Source organism: Myxine glutinosa, chromosome 3 (genome assembly GCF_964187855.1).
Source record: "Myxine glutinosa chromosome 3, kmMyxGlut1.1, whole genome shotgun sequence".
In the NCBI taxonomy this organism is placed as follows: Eukaryota; Metazoa; Chordata; class Myxini; order Myxiniformes; family Myxinidae; genus Myxine; species Myxine glutinosa.
In genome coordinates, this window is record NC_136263.1 from 48,567,598 (window position 1) to 48,595,019 (window position 27,422).

Sequence of the window (27,422 nt, forward strand, 5' to 3'; positions counted from 1 at the left end):
TGCCGAACCCCACCCACATTTGCTGCTTGACTCCACCCACCCTGGCTCCTGCACCATTGAACTGAATATTGGACTGGAATGATTATGGCTATTCACCTTGCACGCACCATTGTGATGCCACCATAAGCAGCCATGTTGCTAGGCCCAGTGAATTATTCGGCACGTCATGCGTTGCGTTATGTTTACATGAGAAAGTGTCACATCAACTTTGACTTTCAACTCCACATTAACATTCATTATTCATATTAATTTTTTTTTAAAGCGCATTAAATGTGTGTTCCCCAATCAACCCCTTACCGGATTGTCGTAGGTTGTGACCACATTGCGGTAATTCCTGTTTCTCTCCGATTTGCTTTACAAAATGAAATTAATAATGTTTTCAGAGGACGAATTGCATTGGTTCTGCAGACGCCTCCCTCACGTTTCAATTTCCAGCATAATGCATTAGACGTACCAAAAGTTCCTCTATTGTGCCAAACAGACACTCCACTATCACCTGTGTCCTGATGGATTCCCTCAGAGCTGGTAACTCTATTTAGCAAATAGATCTGAAGACTCACGCAAAAGGTTGTAGGAACATTTGCCTGGTGAAACATGCCCAGGTGAGCAAAGAAGTGAAATTAAAAGTAAATAAATGAGAACAATCCCCATGTATGGCAGTGATTGGAAATCAGGTACAAAAAGACAATTTGAATAGTTTTGAATCTGCAAGTTTATTCAAAAATGCGTTTTGAACAAGAACCTCAGCATGGGACACTGATCGACTCTGGCTCGAGTAAAATAACCAAATATGTATTTCCATTTCTGAGGCTATTTTTTATTTCCACATCAAAATTAGAACTCCAGAAACTGCAACAATCGTGTGACCAAGAAAGAAATAAACTGAATAAACAAGCATTATTACAGATAAAAAATAAAGGGAAAAAATAAAATAAAAATCTCGTTTCAGGTCGATGGTGGACAGGTTGAAATCAAGAAGACTAAGAGGAGCCCCAGATCTTCTTTGGGTTACCAACCGCTCAAAACGAAGTGGTCAACAAAATGGCAGACCTCAAACAGCTGTGATGGTTGGTTGCATCTGGAGATCAGATTGAAGCCCAAAACAAAACGATGCAACTGCATCATGAAAAGAGACCAATGGAGACGTCGACTCGGGAGAAGCGGAATATTTGGTGATCAAAGGCGAAGTGTCAAGTGGGCGCGGTACGCTGGCGTGATATATTTACAGCGATCTCAACAAGCCAAGTAGCTTTAGGCCACGTCGACCACGTGGATTTCACGGGGATGGCGACAAGGCCTGGACCCCAGACGCGGACTTTCGCATTGACCGCAAGGCTTTCTCACGCAGCTGCTTTTCCAGGTCGTCCAGGTTTCCCCCGTCGACTTCACTCTCCGATTCCACCTGTTAACATCAACGGCAAAAATAAAACGTAATAAAATAAACCCCACCCTAAAATAAATGGCTTCTTCTCTGAAGTTTGTTGTATCAAAAAGATGGCAAATGATTCTCGAAAATGGCCGTGGATTTTCACTACAGACTATGCATTCGGAGAAAGATTTTGAAAACACGGACAGCAATAGAATCAGGAAAAAAAGCATTGGGAGAAGAAAAATGACAAAACAAAAAGAACTACATCACGTCTAAGCCTGAGAATAAAGACCCCCCAAAAAAGAGCTACAATCACTAAACAGTTATAGCACAATGTGAGCATGAGAGGCTGACAATAAAAGCCTTTACAACATTTTGATTTTCATGAATGGTAAGCAACGCAAAGTGCGGTTTGTTTTTGCCACACAAGTGTTTGGTTAATGTGGCTGGCCTGGTGAGGCTGGAGGTGAGCGCGAAAGCATTGGGCGAGCAGGGGAAGTGCGAGGGGGAGAGCCGAGGCCGACCTCCGCCGTACGGCTCTTCTTGTGTTTCTTGTGCTTCTTGTGCTTCTTTTCACGTTTGTGTTTCTTTTCCTTCTTCTTCTTCTTTTTCTTGGTCTCACCATCAGAGACCTGAGGAAAAACAATGTTGTGAGCAAGCTGTTGGCAAGAACGTGTCAGTGAGTTTGCCAAATCAAAGGACTCCCTCTACATTCAAAAACATAATCATAGGTCTATGGAGGTGACGTTTGTTTAAATGGGCACTTAACTACATGATCAAATAAATATAAACTGGGCAGCACCTGGTACCAAGGTCTCCACATGATTAAAATTAAAACCTGGAATAAAATGTGACGTGTTTTTGACGAGTTTCAAGGAATGCCAAAACGTTTTGCCCAAATTTTTACCCTTCTCTGCAAAAACACAAATGACCTTATTCTGTGTTCACACAGAAGCGCTCCTTCTTCTACAGGATCGAAGACTCATGTAGGAATTGCAACACAATTCTTGCACGCACACAGACAACACCAGCCATTGACTTCAAAGAAACACGGTGGAACTTCCCAGATCACACTGGGTACCGGTGACGTCATCATTATGACGTTGCTTTTTCTCTCCACACTCGACTAAGGTGAAACTTCCTCCTCCCGATGGATTGCATCCTGACGAGCTTTACCCATACGCTCTTCTTCTAAGTGTCGCAGGTTAAGTAAGGAAGCAGCACATACCATTTGCAATCCTTGGTATGACTCGGCCAAAGTTGGAATCGACCCACCAAACTACCATGTTAGAGCGGGCGCTCCATGATTATACCACTGAGATGGGAATTTTAATGGATGGATTAAATCCGAAACTTCGAGAGCTGAGGTGTGTGTGAATAGAAGTTAGCAAGTCAAAGCGTCACTCAATGGTCTGTCACTCAGCGATGTGAGTGCGTGTGCACACAGCATAGGCAGTTAGGCACTTAGTCCGGCATAGCTTATTGAGAATACGAGCGTGGTCTATGGAAATTATTGATACAGTACTACAATTTTTAGTACTTAGCATGCAGATGCATTCTGTTTGGTTTTGCAAAGCAAAGTCTACTTGCCTTATTATTTTGAGTCTCCCGTTATAGCTGCAGATTTTTACATTGTTAAACGTTGTTTTCATCGTCCTGAAATGTCCTGCAAGTTTTTCTTTACTCACCGTTTGCACCTTGTTCGGATTTTCTCTGTCAGCCTCAAATACTCGATGAGTTTCCGACCATGTTTTCCAGCAAATCTCTCTGCTCTCTCCTCACATCCCTCACCCTCAAACTCTTATGTACATCTTGTACACGTCCTTTGCGGTGATTGTTGTACTCTACAACCCTTACTGCTTCGATACTAAATTAAATAAATTAATACTTTCCTTTCCTGGTGTTGGAAAGCCTGGAAAGCCTGGAAAGCCTGGTGTTGGCTTAGCGGTTAGGGTGCCGGCTTGGGATCCTAGGACCCTGGGTTTGAATCCCGGTCGATCGCTGAATTAACGCCAGGGGGTTGACTCAGCCTGTCATCCTTCCGAGGTCGGCAAATTGAGTACCAGCTTGCTGGGATGAATGATCACGGTGTACACCCCGATTTAGAATAGGTACACCGTATCCCTGCGCATCGTAAGAGCGTGGCCAAAGGTTGGCGTCAGGAAGGGCATCCGGCCATAAAAACATTGCCTCAAACAGGGAACCATGATTTTCATTGGGCCCGCAAGGCTAACCCCCGCTCTATCGGGGAAAATGGCCTTAAAACGATCATTCATTCATTCATTCAATACTTTCCTTTCCCCTCGATCAATCATTAATTCATTCGTGTACTTCTCTGTGTAATTAGGAATGTTCTATCCTTTGAAACATCTGCTTTTTCCATTTCCTTCTCCCCAACTGTTCCTTCCTCTTCATCCCATTCTTCCACTACCATCATATTTGTGCTCCTTCCAATTTTCCTTCTGCCCTTCTTTGCCAGAAACAAAAACCTAAGTATTGTGCATCATTTCAAAACAAAGCACCATTTTCCTACAGACATGTCATTGTCTACTCCTCCACACTGGCCACAATGTTTGTGATCATGTGGTGGAACGTGGGCTACAAAAGTGCAGACCAGTTGTTATCAATGCTTGCATCTGGGCAAAACATTCTTCAATGCTCACTTCTCCCCTGTTAAGTCTTTCTACAGATGAACTCGTGTGTTAACTCTCGTCCGAGCAATAGTGTTGCTGTATATTTTCATAATTCCCTTCCCCAGAGCTACTGTCATGTCTCGACCCTCATATGTATTTTGGTCTTCGTGTATTCTATCATCTGTGTGTGGTAGACAGTCAACTCGGCTTGCTCCGTTGCTAATCTATACTATAAAAGGAGCCGGCATCTAAATCCTGTCTCCATCTATCCGTCAGTTCAGGGCAGGGTTTATGCCACCAGCCTATCAGATCAGTTCCCTCGGGCGCTGGGTGGGGTGAATACAGGTGGACCCGGAAATATTTTCTATCACCGCCATGTTGTTGATAAGACGTTTTTTCATACACATCTATGTATTGGTGGCTGCATTCATTAGCCGGTGCTATTAAATTGCTTCGACTTGAATCGAAAATTCATGCCGTCTAAATAAGGACTGGAGGAAACACTAATTAAACAGCCATCCGGGCATGCCGGGCTAGCAAGATAAATGCTGTAAAATAATAAGCACACATCTGCGGCACCACTTAAAATTTTTTTTATGTATACGTCTTTACTCTTTCTCAGTAAGTTGTTTGTTCTTTACGCTTTCTCATAACGAATAAATTTGGCAGTTAAAAAAAAAAAAAAGAACACCGTTTAGAGGCCATTTTTCCCCGCAAAGCGGGGGTTGGCCTTTTCAGGGACCGTGGTTGTTGTTGTTTTTTGGTCCCCTTTTTGAAGCAATGTTTTACGGCCGGATGCCCTTCCTGCCGCCAACCCTGTTTGTTGCCTTTTACGACAAGCAGGGAATTACCAGTGAACTGGTACTCAATTAGCCGACCTCGGAAGGATGACAGGCTGAGTCAACCCCCCTGGCGTTAATTCAGCGATCGACCGGGATTCGAACGCAGGATCCTTGGATCCTAAGCTGGCACCCTAGCCGCTAGCCCAACACCAGGGATACAAAGTTAAAGCTGCAGGATAAATGGATTGTAAATACTGCATTTATTTCTGCAGTCAAAGTAGTCGTCGTTGTTGTTGTTTCATATAACGTAATTACTCCTGGAGAAATCTTTAACTCACGTTGCAGTAAATGATTTTTTTCAGGAAAGTGAAAAAAAACCCAAAAATTGTTTTAGCATAAGCCCTTTTTCATTTTTTTTGTGAGAGTGGTGGGAGGAGTGAGGGGCGGGGGCACAGGGGGAGGAGGGGAGAGTTAGGGAGGTGGGATGGAGGGAGGTGAGAGGGATGGGGTGGGGGAGAAAGGGGTGGCGAGAGTGGAAGGGATGCAGACAAATACACATTCTAATTAAGGCTTATTGACTTGGTGTATTTTAATGTTTACATGTGTACATGATCAAGAAATGGACCATGTACATGTTTAGCTAAATACACAGATATGCCCAGGCCTACTTTCTTCAAACAATGATTCTCTTCTGTCCTCCCATCTGAGCTCTCTCATTCCATATTGGTGGAGACTTAAATTGCCACCGTTGGGGTCAGTCCTTAAACAACAACCCAGAGTATTGCAGACAAGGTCTTTTGAAAAACAGCTACGTCGTCTGTCTCTTTTCTAACATATTCTCTCCAAATGGTTGTCATTCAATTTGTTAGATTTAGTCAATGCAAACTTCCCCTCAGGCCTGTCCTGCTCATCCTCCACTTTTATCTCTTATGACCGTGTCCTTTGTCTCGTTAGTGGTCTTCAGAAATGAAAGTGTTTGTCTCCTTGGTGGTCTTCAGAAAGCTGCCAAGGTGGCAACATGTATGGCAATTCTGAATGCAAGAATGGCCCGGTCTGCAATCCACTCCCTCATGGATTAGTCTATTAACCCATCCACTCCCAAAATAGAGAGTTGCTGGAATTCCTTTCTCTCATTCACCAATTGATTCCTTCATGCTTCCAACTGCCCTATTCAACATCACAAACCTGGTAGAGTGAGACACGTAATGAGGCAATCACCGAAAGCAGCTTGTGTTATCCAGCTGAAAGACAAACCAAACTGATGGGAACCTGGAGTCCCTCCGCATATCCTACTTGTTTTTTTTTATCAATCCCTCGATGAGCCAAAGCCCAAAATGAAGCTCCCCTGCAGTCACACCTCTCAAGACTTTCACCATCCTCCAAAGCCCAGTGGCAGTTGGTCAAATCAGTCGCAGGTAACCTATTCCTTTCTGCACCATCACTCTAAAGTCGAAAAGGATGGAGCCATGTTGGACACTGCTCTACAAATAGCTGAATATTTAACATACTGCCTTGACTGAAAAGGCCAATGACTCCAACCTCACCCTTCGTATACGCACCCTTTGCTCCCATCATAAATTGCACTTTGCAGCATGTGGGCTTCTCTTCCACTAAGTATGAGAAGTTGGTAGTCAATATTGACACCACTAAAACGAAACCCAAGAGCGATGGCACTGTAAACCTTAACTACTGTGATTCGGCTCTATCATCTCCTCTTTACTCGCTCTTCTCCACGTTTTTTCAGTCTGCTACCTTCATTTTGGAAAGTAGGATAAGTAAACATCACTTTTGTGTCACCATTATTCACAAGAAGGATTGCAAGTCTGATCCACTCAACTAAAATCCTAGATCATTCAGATTTCTCCACGTCATAAGCAAAGTGATGCAACCTATTATATTAAAATACAAGAAAACAAACACGACATAATAAGAATAACCAAAGCTTTTCGTGCTGTACTCCTTAAGGTAAATCACAGCAAGAGAAAGAAGGAAGTGAAAGAGAATGCATACAAAAGCATGTCGATGCAAGATCGACACTGATTGGTTCATCAGTCATGACGTATTTAGAAATCTGAACAACCAATGGTTGACTCAGTCATCACCGTCTCTGGCTCTGATTGGCTGGAGTGGAGTTGAGAGCGATGACTCGCCATTTGCACCAATACCTTGGAGGGAGGTGGGCTGGGGTTCCCCCAAACCCGACGACTCACCATTTGCAGACATACCATGGACAGGGGTTGGGGAAACATCTTCAATCTTTCCATGTTGAAAGAGAATGAGAGACTGTACAAGTTACTTTTGACAACACAATATAGGGTCTGTGGAAAGGATGAAGGTTGCTTCTAATATACGTAGATGTAACGTACTATGACCTCGGCTCAATATCTTGAACATATCTGCATTGTACTGGTCTGCACAGATGGGGTTGGCAACCAAGTTCCGTGCAATAGCAGAAGAACAGGAAGAAATGGCCGCCGGTCCTTGAACGTTCCTACATGCTCGAAACGGTTGTGTCCGAACTCCCAATTGCATTTCCTCGAATCGACAGGGGGACATGCTGGGTTGGGTTGTATGGCAACATACGATCAGCCAACCTTTGGGTTGTATGGCCCATGTATCGAGCTTCACATTGGCACTTATACTCATACATGACTTTGCTAATTTGTGAGGTGAGCAGCATATCCTTGTTGACTAACGTGAGCAGACGGCGAAAGGTGAAGATTACTCGAGGTTGCACAGCCAGGTACGTGTTTGGCACCGTACGTTTCCTTTGTTCTTCAAACCTTCGTGATGATTGTCCTTTCCATGGCATCCTGATATACACCGGACATTTGTCAGGACCGATCTTGTGATCCTGTGTTGTGTTGAGAAACTTGTGCACATATCTCAATTATATACTCCGGGTAACCATTGCCACCAAGTATATATTCATGATTTTGTCAATTTCAGTAGGAAGATTACAAGGTGAGCAAATCCTCCGAGCTTTGTTCACCAGGATGTTGATTCAAGGCAGTTTTGTATCTTGTGGAGCTGTAGGAATACCAGCGAGTATACTGCCCAGTGAAGGTAGGCTTCCGGTAGATGGATGGAGTGAAACCACGTGTGGATCTTTCGACCAACATGTCCAAGAATGGTAAAGTGTTTGAAGATTCCAGCTCTCTGGTGAACTTCAGTGCTGGATGGAGTCTTGAGCTGCGTCAAGAATGTATCACATGCCATCGAGACTCAAACAAAGCAAAAATTTCATTAACATACCGATAGTATAGGATGGGAGCATCCATACTTTGCCGACCAGTAAGTTTGTGCACTTAGTGATAGCCGACAAATATATTTTCAAGAACTGGGCCTACTGGAGAACCATGGCCACTCCATCAGTTTGGATATGCATAATGTTGTTGAAACTAAATTCAACTTGCCTCGTTGCTGTGTTCATTAACTCCACAAAGACTTGTTCTGAGATCTGCGGATGTTCCAGATCACTTTGATACAGCAGTTTTGCACATATATCAACAGTCTCCGTCAGTGGGACATTCGTGAACAAGCTTTGTATATCAAAGCAGGCGATTATGTTGTCTGCACTTGTCGGTGTTGCAGCACAAATTGCTTCTACAAAAGTGAAAGAATTTTTGATCACGAATTGTGAAAGTGACTGCAATTGTGAAAAACTGGTTGCAGGACCTCTCCCAACCACTTGGCCTGTTCATGTTGTGCCGAACCAACCATGGACAATATCAGTCTTGGTGGGACATTCTCTCTGTGGGTCTTGGGCAAGCCGTACATTCTGGGACGTTGGGCTCCAACAGGTTCGATTCTGTTTTACAACTCCTTTGATAGTTCACCGCACTCCCACCTCAAAATCAGAAATGTTAATCTACGAGCTCAAGTGCCGATGTGAAGCTCCGTTCGGTACGTTGACTGTAAAACACAAAGGTTGGCTGATCATATCTAACAGCATGTCCCTCTGGCGATTCGAGGAAGAAGAAAAAAAAAACTTAAGAGTTGGGACACAACCGTTTCGAGCATGTAGGAACGTTCAAGGACCGGTGGCCATTTATTCTTGTTCTTCTGCCATTGGACGGCACTTGGTTGCCAACCCCGTCTGTGCAGACCAGTACAATGCAGATATGTTCAAGATATTGAGCTAAGGTCGGAGTACATTACATCTACATATGTTAGAAGCAACCTTCATCCATTCCACGGACTCTATATTGTGTCGTCAAAAGGAATTTGTACATCCTCTCATTCTCTTTCAACATGGAAAGATTAAAGGTGTTGCCCCGACCCCTGTCCATGGTTTGTCTGCAAATGGCGAGTCTTCGGGTTCGGGGGAATCACGCTCCGCCTTCCTCCAAGGTATTGGTGCAAATGGTGAGTCATCGCTGTCAACTCCGCTCCAGCCAATCGGAGCCAGAGATAGTGGTGACTGAGGCAACCAATGGGTGTTCAGATTACCAATTACGTCATGACTGATGAACCAAACGGTATCGATCCTACATAGACATGCTTACATATGCATGCTCTTTCACTTCCTTCTATCTCTTGCTGTGATTTACCTTGAGGAGTACAGCACGAAAAGCTTTGGTTATTCTTATTACGTCGTGTTTGTTTTCTTGTGTTTTAAAGTTCTGTAGTACCAAACATCTGTTCATGAATCTATTATTGTTTCAGACATCGGCAACAACTTTTCTCCAAATCTCATCTTTGATCATCAGCACAGCTCCTGCCCCCAGACTTTGACATAATGCATTCTTTAAGCTAATCATGGATGGATACAGACATCTGAAACAAGATCAAAGCCATCTTTCTGGACATCCCTCAAACCTTCGATAATTTCTGGCAACCAGCCCTCCCCCCACCACCCCATCTGTCTGTTAATGCTATTCAGGAGCCCGTCCTCAAAAGGTTATCCAATTTCCTCTGTGAGTGCAAACAATGGGTTGTTATTGATGGGATTGTCTCGAGATCTCCCTCCTGAGGCTGGTATCCCACAAGGCAGTGTTTATGACCAACATTACTATGTCTAAATAAACGACCTCCCTGCTTCACTGACAATTTTACTGACAACGCTATCCTGTGCAGAATAGGACACCACACCTCCAAGAGGCATGCTGCTGCGGCATGCAATTAAGCAAATGTGGGGGAAAAAAACAAGTCGTTCATCAGCTACCTGGAACATGTTTTTAAACACAGAAAAATCCCATGCTCTCACTTTGTCCACCCACACTAATGAGGTTTCAAATCCACAGTTTACTTCTCTGGCCAACCCCCGGAAGAGCTGTAGTCCCTGGATCTTCTAGGCCTCTCAGCCCCTCACAGCCTGTCTCTAGAGGACCACATGATCTTAGAAAAAAACTTGTCTCTAAGGCTGGTCATCCCCTCAGGATTCTCCACATGGGTAACTCCATTCTAAGCTAACAGCTTATCACAGTGTTGTAAAAAAGGTTTTCACCCGGGGTGGTAAAACTCCTTTCCATTTTGTTCCCGCAAAAGTAATCCGAGACCAACACTCTCCTTGTTAATAGCAATATCTCAGTATAAGGTTGGGTTCCATATCTCAGTTTAAGGCTGGGTTCCAAGGTCTGCTTCTCAACCAATGCAGGCAGGTTACTGCTCCATTTTATACTTCCTCACTCGTCCCACCCTACTGGCCCTCCATCCTCCGCCAGCCCACACAGGTCTCGTGCGTTCTTCCAGAATCCCAAGCCTGGTTATCTTCCCCCAATTTGAAGCTGAACACTCATCTGCTTGATCAATATGTTACCTCGTCTGTGGAACTCACTCCCTATGTCTGTTTATTGTCTTGTGCTCCCTCCTCCAGTCTTTGAAGAGAGTGCTGCCAGTTGTGCTTCATACTTCCCCGAATACCCACTGGTGCCATTTTCGATTTTCGCTCTCCCCCCACCCTTTTTTCTTCTCTGCCACACAATCACACATGTGCGATGTCATCTTCCTGTTCCCTTTTGATCCACTGTCACTCTGTCACTTAGATCCTCAATGATAATAGATTTCAATCTTAAAAACTAGAAAGTAGAATTTGACACAATTGCGTCAATGGATATGCATCCTCCCACATTAAATATCACCTCACTGTTACATTTGATCTCAATTAAAGGTCCCTTGAGGGAGAGGGAGGGAGGGAGAGAGGGGGAGAGGGAGGGAGAGAGGGGGAGAGGGAGGGAGAGAGAGCGGGGGTTGGGGAGGGGGGGGGGGGGGGGGGAGAGAAAGAGAGAGAGAAAGAGAAAAAGAGAAAAAGAGAAAAAGAGAGAAAGAGAGAAAGACAACAGGTAAGTAGAAGTGAGACAACATCAGATGCTTCCAATGTGAGTTATGGTCTGCAAAATGATTTTCAAAGGGCACCTGACCTTTGGTTGACCTGTTTACCCTAAAATTGAATTAGTTCATCTTTGTATTACAGTCCATACGTTTATAAAGTATGGTTTAAATCTATTGAGTGGTTCAGAAGTTATTGCAGCAACACAGATTTTCAAAACAAGGGAACTTGACCTTTTTAACCCACAATTGAATTGGTTCATCTTTGTATTACAGTCCATAGTTATGCGAAGTTTTGTCAAAAATCCATTCAGCAGTTCACAAGTTATGAAAGTCTCCTTTCAGTTAAAGGTTACATGACCTTTGACTCTTTGAACCCAAAATCGAATCAGTTCATCTTTATATCATATTATACATTTGTACCAAGTTTGGTAAAAAAAAATCCCTTCAGTAGTCACAAGTTATCGCGTTAACAAAAATTGATCACGGACGGACGCATGGGGATGCCCCAAAAAACATTGGGGATGCCCCAACAACCCCAAAAAAGAATGCTCCCGGCACCTTTAACGGCAGAAGCATAAAAATGAAGCCACATGAACAGCTGGCACAGCACCTTGTGCTGCCAACATGTCTGCTACCTGCCGCCTGAGCTGTATCAAATGTTTTCATTTGAAAGCAAAAGATTTACAAAGGAAATATACGAAAAATAATTATTGATCATCAACTACATCAACTATATATATATTTATTTTAACTACAAAGGCACCTCCACCAGACAGAAAGGTTTACGCTTTGTATCCACTGATAGGTCAGATCTGCATCCAGACCTGACCCAAAATCGAATCACTTGTTCTTGTCACAGACGCAACTCATCCACTAAGTTTCGTCCTAATCCGTCTTTTGAAATATTGTGCTATAATATAGTTTTTGGCCCAATCTCTCAATGGTGATGGTTACATGATAATTATGATGAAAATTACTTGAAATATTCTCGTATAACGTATCTTCACCAAAATGGAATCAATTTGTCCTTGTCACACACCCAACCTGTTCACCAAGTTTTGGCTGAATCCATCCATAACTTTAAGATATCTTGCTCCCAGAGAAACAACCAAACAGGGGTGAATGAACAACCTCCGTCCACCTCCGGTGGCAGAGGTAATGAGGAATAGTTACAAAGGATTTATCTGTGTGAACACAGCAATAGGTGCTAATGCGATACAGATTTTCATCATGCCAAATATGGCCGCAAGCAAGACGAAGTACCTTCCTCAAAAGCGAATAAGGTCAGGATATGAAATTGTATTTATATATTATGTGCAAAAGAAAAAATACATCTTAATCCTATTCCCCCAATCATTGCATTCACAACAACTATTTTGCGCATTTCCCTTTAAATTTACACCCCTTTCCCCCCCCCTCCGCCCCTGCTCCCCAATTTACCTGCACCCTTTACCCAGGGAGAAATATCTGCATGCCAAAGCCAATAATTACACCAGAAATTCAGTGTGCAGTGCTTAAATAAGGTTTACATCAACAACAAACGATTGATAATTTTGAAAAACGTAATTATAACAAAAATACAATGGATACATCTCTTTGGATTGATATCAGAGAGAGAGGAAGGGGGAGGAAGAAGCTAGGTGTGGGGGTCAGGGGTTGGAGGGGAGCAAGAAAATCAAGAAAAACAAGGGTTCTTCTTGGGGTTAGGCAATGCCCTATGGCACAACCCTCACGCCCATCCATAGCTTCCAGCATTTGCCATGTCCATACTCACAAGACGTCAGTTTGGATCGGAGCAGGCCACACCGTTGGAGTAAGGTATGACAATCTGATGTGCCGAACCAGTTCTGATACACTAGATCCGGCAATCAATTGATCTAACCAAGCCATAATCGGCAACACTAAGAGACATTGCATTTGCACAACAAAACTGAGAGACATTGCATCATAATTAATCTGGTAACAAGCCAAAAAAAAAAACCAAAAAAAAACCCGGAAGTCACCAATGAATAGTTCTTCATGTGAAAAACCAAAGTTAGATTCTGAGTCTGGCTAAATAAGGTGCATATCAGTACCTTTTAATTAAAAGGGCATCTGAAAAGCTCTGTAACCTTGTGGCAAATTGGATGTGCTGCTGAAAACTTCAATTCAAATCACACTGCTGTATCACGTCTCCCTCGGCGTAAAGGAGCTCGGCCCACCAGATTATCAATACAAGTGAAGAAGACTCACCTTTGATGCTCACCGCACGGATGTCGTTATGATCAGTTGCTGCAAAATGTTTTTTGTAAATGTTTTTCAAAAATAGTGAAGGGTGGTTGGAATAGTTATGAATTTTATCCTGTTGAAAATTGTGGGTAAAGCAAAACCTTCCATTCTCAGGGTTTCACAAGGATGGATGCTGTGTTGTACATGTGGTGGTCAACTACTGGAGGATGGCATTTAACTGCAGGAGGTGAATGCTTGGAAGTAATATCTAATCAATATAAACTTGCCATGGAATGTAAACAAAAGAAGACCTTTTACTCAGATGGATGAACTCCATTTGTATTCATTCAATTGCTTTCTCCTCACCTTGGCAGGAGAAGGGCTGTGGGAGGCCTGGGCAGCTGGTAACACATGGCTAGGCGATTGGTAGGGAGATTTGGAAGGTGCCTTTCGGACTGGCGAGATGTGCTCAGCTGATCGACTCAGCCTGATGGGAGATGGGCTAGTGGAATAGGAGGAAGCAAATGTTTCAGGGCTGTGAGGATTATTCTTTAAGCATAAATGTGAAATTTCAACTAATATGCCAATACTGTATTAAATTTTTTTTAACAATCTCATTTAATCATTGCATCCCTTACCTTTTGTTGGGTAGTAGTGGCCGTGGAGGAGACAACTTGCGGGGCTGGCTCGGTGAAACAGATGGGCCGCGATCGCAAAAAGCAGCGACAGGAAGAAGAGGCCGCGGGAGAGGTGAGGCCGAGCGTGAGGCAGCACGCAGAAGATCCAGAGGGGACCGGGAACTGCGACTACGTTTGGTGGGTGCAGGGACTGGGCGTACGGGAGAGGGCGACGAAGAACTAACTCTAGTGGGCCGAGGTTTCGGCCTTGGAGACACTGACACTGGACAAGTTGTCCTCTTCGTTGGACGTGGTGGAGACTCAGATGAGGCTGAAGGCTGTCGACGGCGTATTTTTTGTGGCGGTGTTGGGGATGGAGACTGAGATGGAGAAGGAGATCGTTGGCGTTGACGAGGTGGTGGGGGAGATGGTGAGGCACGTAATGGCCGTCTACGGCTTGGTGAGTGGCGTTGACGAGGAGCAGGCAAAGGAGATACTCTGTGGCGGCGCCTGTTTGGAGAAGCGCGATGCCAAGTTGGAGAATTGCGACGACGATGTGGTGGAGATGGAGACCTGAAATAAGTAGAACAAGAAAGAGCAATCAGAAATGGCAGACCCTTGCCAGGATGTAGAATTCAGTTGTTTTTAAGGGGCTTTTGTAGTAAAAAAAAAAAGGCGGCCGAACCACCAATGACGACCTTTTTTTCCTCTACCAATTTATCCCTCGATTATGCTCATGAAATTTCATCTTGATCGGATAAACCACCTTTAGAGGCCATTTTTCCCCGCAAAGCGGGGGTTGGCCTTTTTCTGGGACCGTGGTTGTTGTTGTTTTTCGGTCCCCTTTTTGAAGCAATGTTTTACGGCCGGATGCCCTTCCTGCCGCCAACTCTTTTTGTCGCCTTTTACGACAAACAGGGAATTACCAGTGAACTGGTACTCAATTAGCCGACCTCAGAAGGATGACAGGCTGAGTCAACCCCCCTGGCGTTAATTCAGCGATCGACCGGGATTCGAACCCAGGATCCTAGGATCCTAAGCCGGCACCCTAGCCGCTAGCCCAACACCAGGGTGGGGTTGATCGGATGAAGCTTTGTATTTGTCGAATTATGACGTCATAATGGAGGCACCTATGACATCATCATTAACATATTTTATTCCCCATGGAGAGTTCTTTACAAGGAGCCATGTCTCAAATTTTTTCTATTCAGCGCTTTTGGAGATATATAAGTTTTTCGGTTTTTCCAAGATGGCGGCCGAACCACGTGACCTATGACGTCATAATTAGGGGGATGTAGCTCTGCTAAGCTCATGCCTAATATGCAGCACAGCCTATGCAACTGTATAGCTATAAGATCCTTTTAAAAATTATATATATATATTGTCACATCGCCGGGGATTAAGATCCGCGATGACGGATAGCCAAAATGAGCTTCAACTCCGAGGCCTATTTTTTACTTGGCAGGGTTATCTTTTCGTGCGCGCGGGAAAGGCCCGAAGCCTTACCTGATCGGACGGCCGACACAGGGTTGTCCCTCAACCCACAAGCACAAAAACGAACAGGACAAAAAATTGAAAGTCAACAAATAATGATTTAATAAAAATAAATGCGGTACCATAAAAAAATGAAAGGTCAGTTTGTATATTCTAAGTAAGGGATATATTCCAAGTGAGGGACCCTCCACACGGACAGAAACATGACAAGCGAAGACAAATGAAAGAAAATGTGTTTGCATGGTGCGTTAGCCGGGACTCAGCCTGGCATCTTCAAACGGCCCTCAAAAGCCTGGTGGTCGTCAAACGGGTCCCCGAGTCACCGTGCGGCAACCGCAAAAGATGGCGCGCAGTCGCGCCGGTAGCAGCCACCTACCCGCGCAGCGGCGGCCAAAATCCTTCCTCCGCCAATCGTCACGATCCACCGGGCTCCTAACACTCGCTTTGCTAACACATTACCGCAGCGCCTCAAGTCGAAGGCACAGGGAGAGCGATATAAAATGCGACCGTTCGCCACGAAGCCAAGGCAAAAAGAGACAGACTGGAAAACTGCGACCATCCACCATGAAGCATGGGGTCAGTCCGAGGCACGAACAGGGAGACAGACTCTTTCACTCCCTCCTCACTGACGTCACCCTCCGATCAATCCTGACGACCCATTACATCATCCCATGGCTCCTTAACCAGTCATGAAGCTTGGGGCGTGGTTTCTCCGTTACGAGTCCTCAAGGCGGAGTCTAGCCGCCGTTCGGGAATGTTCGGTTGACGTCGGCGGTTGTGGGGCGGGGTTTACTTGCCCGATGGAATGTGCTGGGTACTGACGGCAATGTCGGTTTAATGGCCGTTGTTGTAACAATGGGGCCGATTGCTTGGCTGGCCGAGTTTTGATGAAATGAAACAGAAGGGAAAAATCACAGGGGCAACTGGGGATTATCCTTAAGCCCTATCTAATTAGCATAGCTCCACCACTGGTATGGAGACACATATACGATCTTATTCTATACAGATTCCCTACTTAGTTACATCGAGGTGGGCTTCTTCTTTGCGTGAATATCAAGTGAGTAGTAGCTATTTATTTCCGCACAAGCCAAGCTCTGCCCCTCTCTTGAATGAGAAAGTGACGTCAGACAATGATGCCGTCCAAGATTCACTCATCTTTATTCACCCTTCTTCAAGCTCCAATGGCCTGATGGAAGCTTGTATAAAATAGAGAGCCCACCAAATTGACAATGGTGGGAGAATGACAGTCCTTGGGCATCTACTTCCTGCCTAGAGATACCAATGGTGCAGAAGGCCTAGTTTTTGCCTGCTTTAAGAGAAGCAAACTGGGAAAGCAGGTGTGGGGAAAGCCCTCGTGACTCCTCTTTCTTAGAAATTTTATTTTGCACATCCCTTATTTCTTAGGAAAAAAAAAAAAAGACCAGCCCTTTTGTTATTCCAATTTGAACACTTCCCTCACGGTGCCAGGACCATAGCTTTAAATCTCATAATCGCATATTTGTACATCATTTCATTATTAGTGTAAAAGTACACTGTTTTCACCAAATGTTTTATTCATGCACACAAGTGTTAAGTTTAACACATTTCTCTCCGTTCCGTTCCTTTACATCTTTCTGCTCATGAGTGTAAAGTGGAGTTTTACATACTTATGGCGGGAGTGAGAATGAGAAGACCGTCGATGGGGAGGAGGTTGTGGAGGTCGACGCCTTGATGGTGAGCAACCTCTCCTTGATGGTGAGCCACCTCTCCATCCACCTGATCGGCTAAAACGAAGGAATTATATTGAGATATGGTGAGGAGAAAACACGCATTGGGGAAAGGGAGGGGGGGGGGGGGGGGGGGAGTAAATCGAATATTTAAAGAGGATAATTTTTAGCATTGGTTTGAGGCTATGGCAAAAAAAAGGGGAGGAAAACACAAAGGCAGGGACTGACCGTGGTGAAGTGGGCCGCGGGTGGTGACGAGGTGATGGCGAGTGGCTTTGTGAACGCTGGCGCACATGTGGACGCTCGCTTCGAGCAATATTCTTAGGTGCCCTGGGCTTCACTTCTTCATCTTCCTCAGATGACGACGACGACGATGAATCGACTTCTGCAAAATGCACAGGTTGGGATGAGTGCACAGACTTAATAACGAGAATGGCACTCTTCGACATTGACCGATATGCCTCCACCCACATTACGACATTATACATGCTTGCACCAAGTTTGATTTGAATTCCTTCAGCTGTTCTCAAGTATCACATTTTTATCTGACATGACCTCTGATCTTTGACCATTGATGCAGAAATCTAATCAGTTCATATTTTCATCATAATATATACTCATACCAAGTTTGGTCAAAATTCCATCACTGGTTCACAACGTAACACAGTAACAGAATTTTTACCTAACGGGACTTCTGACCGTTGACCCCTTGACCCCAAAATCAAATCATTTAATCTTTGCACCATAATACATACTTGCACCAAATTTAGTTAAAATCCCATCACTGGTTCTCAAGTTATCGCGGTGACAAAAACCGATCATGGACACATGGACGGATGCACAGACAACCCGAAAATATTATGCCTACGGCGACTTCGTCGGCGGATGCATAAAGAAAAGATCCTGCTTCCAATGTTTAAACTTTAAAACATAATATTTCTTGTACAATATACCAGCAGGGAACCACAGAAGATCCGCCCAATGTAAAATGTGACTCAAAGTCCTCAACCCCAAACCACCCAACCAAACCCCAAACCACCTAACCAATCCCCAAGTCATCAACCACCCCACCCAATCACCAAGTCCTCAACCACCCCCTTCCAACATACGTACGCATGCAGTTAATGTAAAAGCCAATCCCATTCAAGTTTTTATGCTGCGGGCATGCATGATAATTTTGATGATACCAGTATAACGCACGCAGGGAATGAACGAATGATGCATGACATGCGTTACTTGTCTGCAGGCATGTCACGTGCCACAAAGCGCACAGGTCAGGCCCGGCCGGCTGTACATACGCCAGCTCAGATTTTCTTTAATCGAAACAGCAGGGTGTGCTTGACAGGGGCAACTATAATGGCACTCGGTAGAACGCATACCTCCACCAGGCTGAACAGTTTACGTTTTGTATCCCACTGATAGGCCGGATCTGGATCTGGACCTGTACCAAAATCTCATCATGTTGGTCTTGTCACCTAACCAACTCATCCACCTAGTCATAATCCGTCCACTACTTTTTGAAATATCAGACTATATATCGTTTTGGCCTGATTATTCAATGGTGAAGAATCACTTTAAAATTCTCGTATCTGGATCCGGATCTTCACCAAAATCAAATCAATTCGGCCTCGTCACACACCCAACCTGCCCATCAATTTCTTTCCGAATCCCTCCACAACTTTTTGAGATATCCTGTTCACAAACAGACAGGGGTGAAAACAAGCTCCATCCATCTTTGGGGGCGGAGGTAAATATTCCTAGGTCAATTGTTTGATTACCTGAGGATGACTCCTGGTTCTGTCGTCGATAGCGCCGTCTCTGCTGCACAGAAGTGAGAGTTGCCCCCTTTGTGTCTTCATCTATATATGGAAACCAATGAAACAGTGAGAAATCCACCTTTTACCTCGCATTGAATCCTTGAGGGATAAGTCAAAGGAATCCACACACTCAAAATACACGCTCATTAAATGGTTCAAAATGAAAAACACCACAGCAGCATTGTACCACGAGCAATTACATCTTAAAAACAAAACAAAGTGATGACTTTCTGACATCACAGTCTTACTTACTTGAAGCCGAGGAATCTGATTTGGATGGAGAAGCATTCCCAACTGGGCCAGCCTTGGGAATACCTGAAAACAAGACAACTTATAAAACAATCTCGCAACAATTGGCATGCAACTCGTAACCGTAAACTCGTTGATCAAGAATAATAATTTCTTAAAAAGCCAATGCTGATCCCTGATTAAAGAAACTTGAGTTGAAGTTTGACAAATTTGTTTAAAATATATATATAAAACACTAAATAACCTAACCTATCTTATCATAAACACACAGGTACATTTTCACCTGACATCCTCTTTTCCACTTCTTCAATCCTGCCTATCCATTCTTTGATCCAGATGGTTTCATGATTTCTCCATGAGAATGCTATATACATCCCAGCTTGCAAAGACACATCCCTGGCATTCCCCTCTTACTTGTTAACTCTTTGGGCGATACTGAGCGAGGAGCGGAGATAGAGCGTCGCTTTTCTTGACGTCGACGTGGAGACCGAGATGATGATGGACTGTGGGATGGTGAGCGTGACCTCCGCCTGTCAAGGTAAGGAAAGATGAGATAATCAGGTAAACAACAGGAAAGACTCCAAAATATAAAACGAGAAAATTCTCTCGATAAAATGTTCTGAACAAAATATGATGACGTACCCAGAATGCTGGGCCCAAACTAGTCAAGTCTGCAGCCAGATACAAGGCTTGAGGCCAAGATGCCCAAATGGTTTAATCTGGTATTACAGTGCACGAAATGTTCCCATGAATTTTTGCTGCATTCAAATTTGTTGCAGTCACCGAAACTCCAAAATTGACATGTGGCAGAAATAGTGCCACCTATGGTTGTAGTCGGTATTAAAAATGATCTTCCTTCATCTTATGACATGGAATACAGTATATGTTGTGATCAATAAAATTTATTTCAAAAATGACAATTATTATGAAGTGCATTTCCAAGACTGTGCCGTAGGACATTGCCCACCATAGGTAGGCCGACAAGGGTACTGTGGGATGGTGGGCATGACCTATGTCTGTCATGTACCCACTAGTAATAATAGACTATGGACAGCAATAATTAAATAACTCGATATATTTTACCGAGGAGAACATGTCCATACAGAGCTTCAATGAAGACAACAAGACAAGCATCAAGTCCAAAAACAGAAAAAAAGTTACTGTACCTCATCAACATCCACAAAAACAAAGAAACACAAAGATAGAGAAACAAGAATAGAGACAAGGACAGACAAAGAACAAGGTAAGAATAGAGGTAAAAGTGAAAGAGACGGAAGTAACTAAAGAAGACAGAAGTAGGGGACATAAGACCGCCGAGCTGAGAGCGCCGGTGCGACGAGCGAGCCAGGCCAGTAGTGCCTTTGGCCCTCATGCTCTCCACGAGATACTCGGGCTCTGGGTGCATCTCGGGTCCAAATACACACTATCAGTGTCGCTCAATTTTGGGATATGTGAGCCTGTCATTATGGATCCATCCTGAGCAAGCTGTCTTTCCACGTATTTTCCTCTTCACAAGCCGTCCAATCAGTCGCAAGTGCAAAATGCTTCTGTCCACCACCACACTCTGTTTCTCTTTCTACTCTTATTCCCTATGCCTGCCTTGCATGAGCTCTGCTCGTCCCAGAGTGCCAGACATTTCTGTTCTATGTGTACAGGCTGTCTTCAGAGCTCTATACTCACTATAAATTGGGATACATGTGAAGAATAAGAAATCCACATCTCCACATGCCATTAACATGCATATCCTTCTGCTGGAGTGGGGATTGAATCAGCTGGTGTTTTAATCATAACTAGAACAACACTGTTCGATGTCACGACATCGACCGATATGTCTCCGCCCATACCATCATTATAATACTTGAACCAAGCTTGATTTAAATCCATTTAGCTCTTCTCAAGATATCACATTTTTACGTGGCATGACCTCTGACCTTTGACCTTGGGACCCCAAAATCTAATCAGTTCATGCTTACATCATTATACAGTCACATAAAAAAGTAAGTACACCCCATGTAAAGTTTTGACTTTTTCAACATATTTCAACATACAGCTATTTGATCTTCATTTCAACAATATTGTTAGATAAAGGTGATATAATATAACAAATATCATGAAACATTTACATTTTGAATTCCATTGTATAATTTAAATAAAGACAAGCGTTACGCCTAGGTCCCCCGTCGGTGAAGTGATGCGAGTTGACAAAGTGGAAGACGCAGAAAACATGCTATGATATGATATTTCGCTCACAAGGTTCAGACATACATGGAGGTGGCCATCTTGGATTTTGACGTGGCGACCCAATTTTCAATGGCGTTCTTCCTTATGCCTAGATACACCCACACACCAGATTAGAAGTTGGTACTTCGCTTATTTTTCAAGATATTCCGCTCACAAGGTTCAGACATATATATGGTGGTGGCCATCTTGGATTTTGACGTGGCGACCCAATTTTCAATAGCCTTCTTCCTTGTGCCTAGATACACCCAAACACCACATTAGAAGTTGGCACTTTGCTTATTTTTCAAGATATTTCACTCACAAAGTTCAGACATATATATGGTGGCGGCCATCTTGGATTTTGACGTGGCGACCCAATTTACAATAGCGTTCTTCCTTATGCCGAGATACACCCACACACCAAATTAGAAGTTGGTACTTTGCTTATTTTTCAAGATATTCATCTCACAAGGTTCAGACATACATGGCGGCGGCCATCTTGGATTTTGACGTGGCGACCCAATTTTCAACGGCGTTCTTCCTTATGCCTAGATACACCCACACACCAGATTAGAAGTTGGTACTTTGCTTATCTTTCAAGATATTTCGCTCACAAGGTTCAGACATATATATGGTGGCGGCCATCTTGGATTTTGACGTTGCGACCCAATTTTCAATAGCATTCTTCCTTATGCCGAGATACACCCACACACCAAATTAGAAGTTGGTACTTCGCTTATTTTTCAAGATATTCATCTCACAATGTTCAGACATACATGGCGGCGGCCATCTTGGTTTTGACGTGGCGACCCAATTTTAAACAGCGTTCTTCCTTGTGCCTAGATACACCCACACACCAGATTAGAAGTTGGTACTTCGCTTATTTTTCGAGATATTTCGCTCACAAGGTTCAGACATATATATGGTGGCGGCCATCTTGGATTTTGACGTGGCGACCCAATTTTAAACAGCGTTCTTCCTTATGCCGAGATACACCCACACACCAAATTAGAAGTTGGTACTTCGCTTATTTTTCAAGATATTCATCTCACAAGGTTCAGACATACATGGCATCAGACATACATGTGGGTGGCCATCTTGGATTTTGACGTGGGTTGCACCCACACACCAAATTCGAATGCGGTCCTTCGCGTACGCATGCACACACGCAAACACGCACGCCCGGACGGACGAACGGACACACGGACGGAGGGGAAAACCATAGTCCCCCTTTCGCTCCGCTGTGCGACGGGGGACAATAAATGCAAGTTTCGTATGTGGAAAAAGTAAGTACACCCCTACATTTATCACTACTTCAAATACCTAAAATTAGAATCAGGTGCACCAGCTCAGGTGCAAATGATTAAAACATCGTTAGAGAGGATCTTGGAGGAACCTGTCTTATTTAAACCTCAGACATTTCGTTTGGTTTGCTCTTTGTTGTTGAATTGTGTGACGTCACCATGCCTAGATCAAAAGAGCTCTCTGAGGCCTTCAGAAAGGTGGTTATAGATGCCTACGAGTCTGGGAAGGGATTTAAAAAGATCTCCAAACAATTTGAAATCAATCATTCGACTGTCCGGAAGATCATCTACAAGTGGAGAAGATTCCAAACAACTGCCAACTTGTTCAGGCCAGGCCACCCCAGCAAGTTCAGCCCGAGAGCAGACCACAAGATGCTGAAAGAAGTCTCTAAGAACCCCAGAATGTCATCACGGGACCTACAGGTAGCTCTTGCCACTGTTAATGTCAAAGTGCACGAGTCTACTATTAGAAAGAGGCTGCACAAATTTGATCTCCATGGGAGGTGTGCCAGGAGGAAACCTTTGCTGTCCAGAAAGAACATCAGGGCAAGACTAAAGTTTGCCAATGAACACCTAGGCAAAGACCAGCACTTCTGGAACAATGTGCTCTGGACAGATGAGTCAAAGGTAGAGCTATTTGGCCACAGTACCAGAAGACATGTTTGGCGAAAACCAAAGACAGCATTTGACCACAAGAAGCTGATACAAACTGTAAAGCATGGTGGTGGAAATATTATGGTTTGGGGCAGCTTTGTTGCATCAGGGCCTGGGCAGCTCACCATCATAGAATCCACTATGAATTCTTCATTGTACCAGAGGGTGCTTGAGGATAATGCGAGGCCATCTGTCAGAAAGATGAAGCTCAACCGAAGGTGGACCTTGCAACATGACAATGACCATGAAACATAAATGCTTCATGATATTTGTTATATTAAATCACCTTTATCTATCAATATTGTTGAAATGAAGATGAAATAGCTGTATGTTGAAATATGTTGAAAAAGTCAAAACTTTACATGGGGTGTACTTAGTTTTTCATGTGACTGTGTATACCTGTACCAAGTTTTAATTCAAATCCCTTCAGCCGTTCACAAGTTATCACAATTTTACCTAACATGACCTCTGACTCAGATTAGAAACCTATTACACATTTTGACCTTCGACCTCTTGCCCCCAAATTCCAAATTAATCTTAACATCATTATACATACCTGTACCAAGTTTGAGTTAGATCACTTCAGCCTTTCTCAAGTTGTAGACCTATTACAGACTTTGACCATTTGCCCCCAAATTCGAATCAGTTCATCTTTACATCATTCTACATAATTGCACCAAATCTGGTCAGAATCCCATCACTGGTTCACAAGTTATCACGGTAACAGGATTTTTACCAAACATTAACTCTGACCTTTGACCTCTTGACCACAAAATCTAATCAGTTCATCTTTACGTCATTATACATACCTGCACCAAGTATGACTAAGATCCCTTCAGGCATTCTAAAGTTATTGCAGTAACGAAAACCTATCATGGACTGATGGACAGCTGGACGGACAACCTGAAAACATAATGCCTGCACCAAGTCGACACCAAGGCGACCATCAACGGAGGCATAAAAAGTGGACTGGAAAATAAATATCTGTCTGTGGGGGTCACTCCTTTGCCTCATTGGCTATTTTTTGTACTCAAGGTCAAGGCTTATGGAAAAGCTTGTACACTGATTGGATCAGGCTGCAATATCACAAAAGCAACAGTAGAGAGAGAGGAGAAATAACAACAGCAGGGTGGAAGGACAAAGTTGATGGAGACCTGGACAAATTAATGAGTGTGGGAAGGAATGAGGGGCAGGGGAGTGGCATGGGGTAGACAAGATGGATACAGAAGCAAACTCTCAGCAAGTAAAAACTAGAGATTTGGAAGAGCTTGGCTGTGTGAGGGGTGGGGGAGTGGGGTGGGTGGGGAGAAACGGGGGTACAAAAAATTAAGGTTTTGATGGGGGATGATCGAAGATAGTGGTGAACAGCTGTCGAGAAGACCTGGAGGGACAAGTGAGGTTGCATATTAATGTGGAAGTCGATTCCACAAGTGGGAAAAAGAAGAAGGAATGAGCGGAGGTGAGCAGTGATTCTGGATTTGGGAGTTTCACCAGAAGGGGGTTGGTGCAGAAGCCTGGCAGAGCACAGAAATATCAGAGGGGGCAAGAAAAGAAAGAAGGAGGTAGAAGACAGAGCAATGACCTGTCTACGATGCGAAGGTTATTGGCCCATGGACTCAGTTTCATCATGGGAAATTCCAATAATTTTGTTGGCCTTGGGTTCCATGGCATCAGGCTGAGCAAGGTGTGAGGCAGGGGCACCAACCCACAGCGCAGTACTCCACAAGCTGTGGATGAGGCCTTGAAGGTGGAAAGGAATACAGGTGGACTGGCGGACTTCGGACTGGCGGACTACTGGCGGACTTCCTCTCTAGTCGTCGTCAACGTGTGGCCCTGAATGGGTTTCTCTCATCTCCTCTTCCTGTTCAGGCTGGAGTTCCCCAAGGCAGTGTTCTGGGCCCCGTGCTTTTTCTGGTCTTCATCAATGATCTCTCTGACTCTCTCGAAAATCCTCTCTATCTCTTTGCTGATGACTCCACTCTCTGCCGCTCCATTCCTCTTCCCTCAGATCGGCAGTCTGCTGCCTCCTCACTCTCTGAAGACCTGGACAAAATCACAGACTGGTCAAACAAGTGGAACATGTCTTTCAATCCTGACAAATCTCACACTCTTACTATGTCTCTCCGAAAAGATCGACTGGACAACCCTCCCATCTACTTTCTCAACAATCCTCTCCAAGAAGTTCTGTCGCTCAAGATTTTGGGTCTCACTATCTGCCATGATCTTTCTTGGGAAAACCACATTTCCAAGCTGGCCTCCAAAGCCAGTGACCGACTGGGCATCCTCCGTCGTGCGAAGTCCTTCCTCGGCACACCTGAGCTCCTCACCACATACAAGGCTTTCATCCGCAGCTCAATGGAATACTGTTCTCCCCTATGGGCCGGTGCTCCTGCCTCACACCTAGCTCGGCTTCACGCTGTTGAAACCAAAGCTTTCAGAATTATTGGAATTTCCCGCGATGAAGCTATCTCTGAGGGCCTTTCACTCACTCACCGCAGGCAGGTAGGTGGTCTTTCTGTCTTCTACCGACTCCTCTCCGGCCTTGCACCCCCAGCTCTCTCTGTGCTCTGTCCCCCAAATATTCCTACAGGTCGCACAAGATCTGCCAGCAACCCTCTGATGGTTAAACTGCCGAAATCTCGGCTCTCTGCTCACCTTCACTCTTTCAGTCCTCTTTTCTCCCGCCTCTGGAACAAACTCCCTCACTCCCTTCAATCCCACTCCTCCCTCCAGGTCTTTAAAACAGCTGTTCACCACCATCTCTTATCTTCCCCCATCCAAAACCTTGATCTTTTCTACCCCCGCTAATTCACCCCAGATCCACCTTGTTTGAAATTCCAACTTCTTTCCTGGAAGTCCTGGCAGTGTCCATATGTTTTATACCTCTCCCACCGCCCCCTTCCCATGCCCCCCCCCCCCAAAGCCCTCGCCCTCTCTCAGATCTCTCCATGTCTCCATGTCTCTCGGTCCCTGCTCTCAAATGTTGTGTTTGTGTCCTTCCCCCTCTCTCCCCATCTTGTCTACCGCTCCCGATGTTATATGTTTTATGTGTCGGTTTGTCTTTCTGTGTGATTAATGTTCGCTCTTTCACGAGCCTCGATCTTGTATACAAAAAAAAAAAAAAAAAAAAAAAAAAAGGTGTGCAACGGAAAGACTGTGTACGACAGAGGATGCCCAGTCATCGCCGGGCTTTGGAGGCCAACTTGGAAATGTGGTTTGCCCAAGAAAGATCATGGCTGATTGTGAGACCCAGGAGTTGGAATGACAACTTCTCAAGAGGATTGTTTAAAAAGTAGATGTGAGGGTTTTCCCAGATGGTCCTTTCGTAGAGAATGAGAGTGTGAGATTTATCAAGATTGAAAGTGGAAACACATATTCCAAGTGGTTGACCAGTTTGTGATTTTGGCAAGGTCTGAAGAGAGGGAAGAGGCTGCAGCCTGCCTATCTGAAGGATGAGTGATGTCATGGGAGAGGGTGGAGTCATTAGAAAATAGATAAAGGGGATTTTCCTGTCAGAAAGATCGTTCATGAATATTAGGAATAAGATGGGGCCGAAAACACTGCCTTGAGGTCCTCCAGGCTTGAAAAGGCGACGAGTAGAAAATATTCCATCGAGAGCTACATGTTGGCTACGAGAGCAGAGGAAGTCAGTGAGGCAAGAGTGGAGTTGGCTTTGGATTGGAGAGTTTGGAGAGTAAGGCAATATCCCTGACTGTATCGAAAGCACGAGACATGTCCAGAACGAGGCCCTGATCTCATGTCTGACATTAAGGGCCTCCATCCATTGTTGAGAGAGCAGGAGCAGCATGTCCAAGGTGAAGTGACGTCTGAATCCAAATTGGTGATTTGAAATTACGCCGTTGGAGAAAAGGAAGGATTTCTTATCAACTGCAATGATGGATTCCATGACCTTGCCATGATTTAATGGACAAATGATTGAGTGTATCTATGCATATAAATGATTCAGTGTAGTCTTATGCACGACTTCATTCATTCCAACATGATACTCAGTCGCCAGTACTTCATACATATTACCAACACACAACAGGTTGAGCTAGTGATAAATATATTGATGCTGCCATTGGCCGAAGTGATA

At 44.3% G+C, this 27,422-nt stretch overlaps 1 protein-coding gene across 20 annotated transcripts in view; it reads right to left on the minus strand.

Moving 5' to 3' along the window:
• Positions 1 to 694: 694 nt before the first annotated feature.
• The window catches only part of SRRM1 (serine and arginine repetitive matrix 1), a 254,277-nt gene continuing 227,549 nt past the window's right edge, over positions 695 to 27,422 (minus strand). For 16 of the 20 annotated variants that reach the window (XM_078774000.1, XM_078774009.1, XM_078774004.1 and 13 more), the window contains 9 exons: positions 19,563 to 19,678; positions 19,152 to 19,214; positions 18,861 to 18,941; positions 17,311 to 17,467; positions 17,023 to 17,139; positions 13,904 to 14,455; positions 13,632 to 13,767; positions 1,894 to 2,001; positions 695 to 1,402 (listed from right to left, as the gene is read on the minus strand). In XM_078774000.1, the coding sequence (XP_078630126.1) occupies positions 1,277 to 1,402; positions 1,894 to 2,001; positions 13,632 to 13,767; positions 13,904 to 14,455; positions 17,023 to 17,139; positions 17,311 to 17,467; positions 18,861 to 18,941; positions 19,152 to 19,214; positions 19,563 to 19,678 (1,456 nt within the window). In that variant the 3' untranslated portion in view covers positions 695 to 1,276. Of the gene's footprint in view, positions 1,403 to 1,820; positions 2,002 to 13,631; positions 13,768 to 13,903; positions 14,456 to 17,022; positions 17,140 to 17,310; positions 17,468 to 18,860; positions 18,942 to 19,151; positions 19,215 to 19,562; positions 19,679 to 27,422 lie in introns of all 20 variants that reach the window. The other 4 variants (XM_078774002.1, XM_078774012.1, XM_078774011.1 and 1 more) reach the window with 1 other exon arrangement.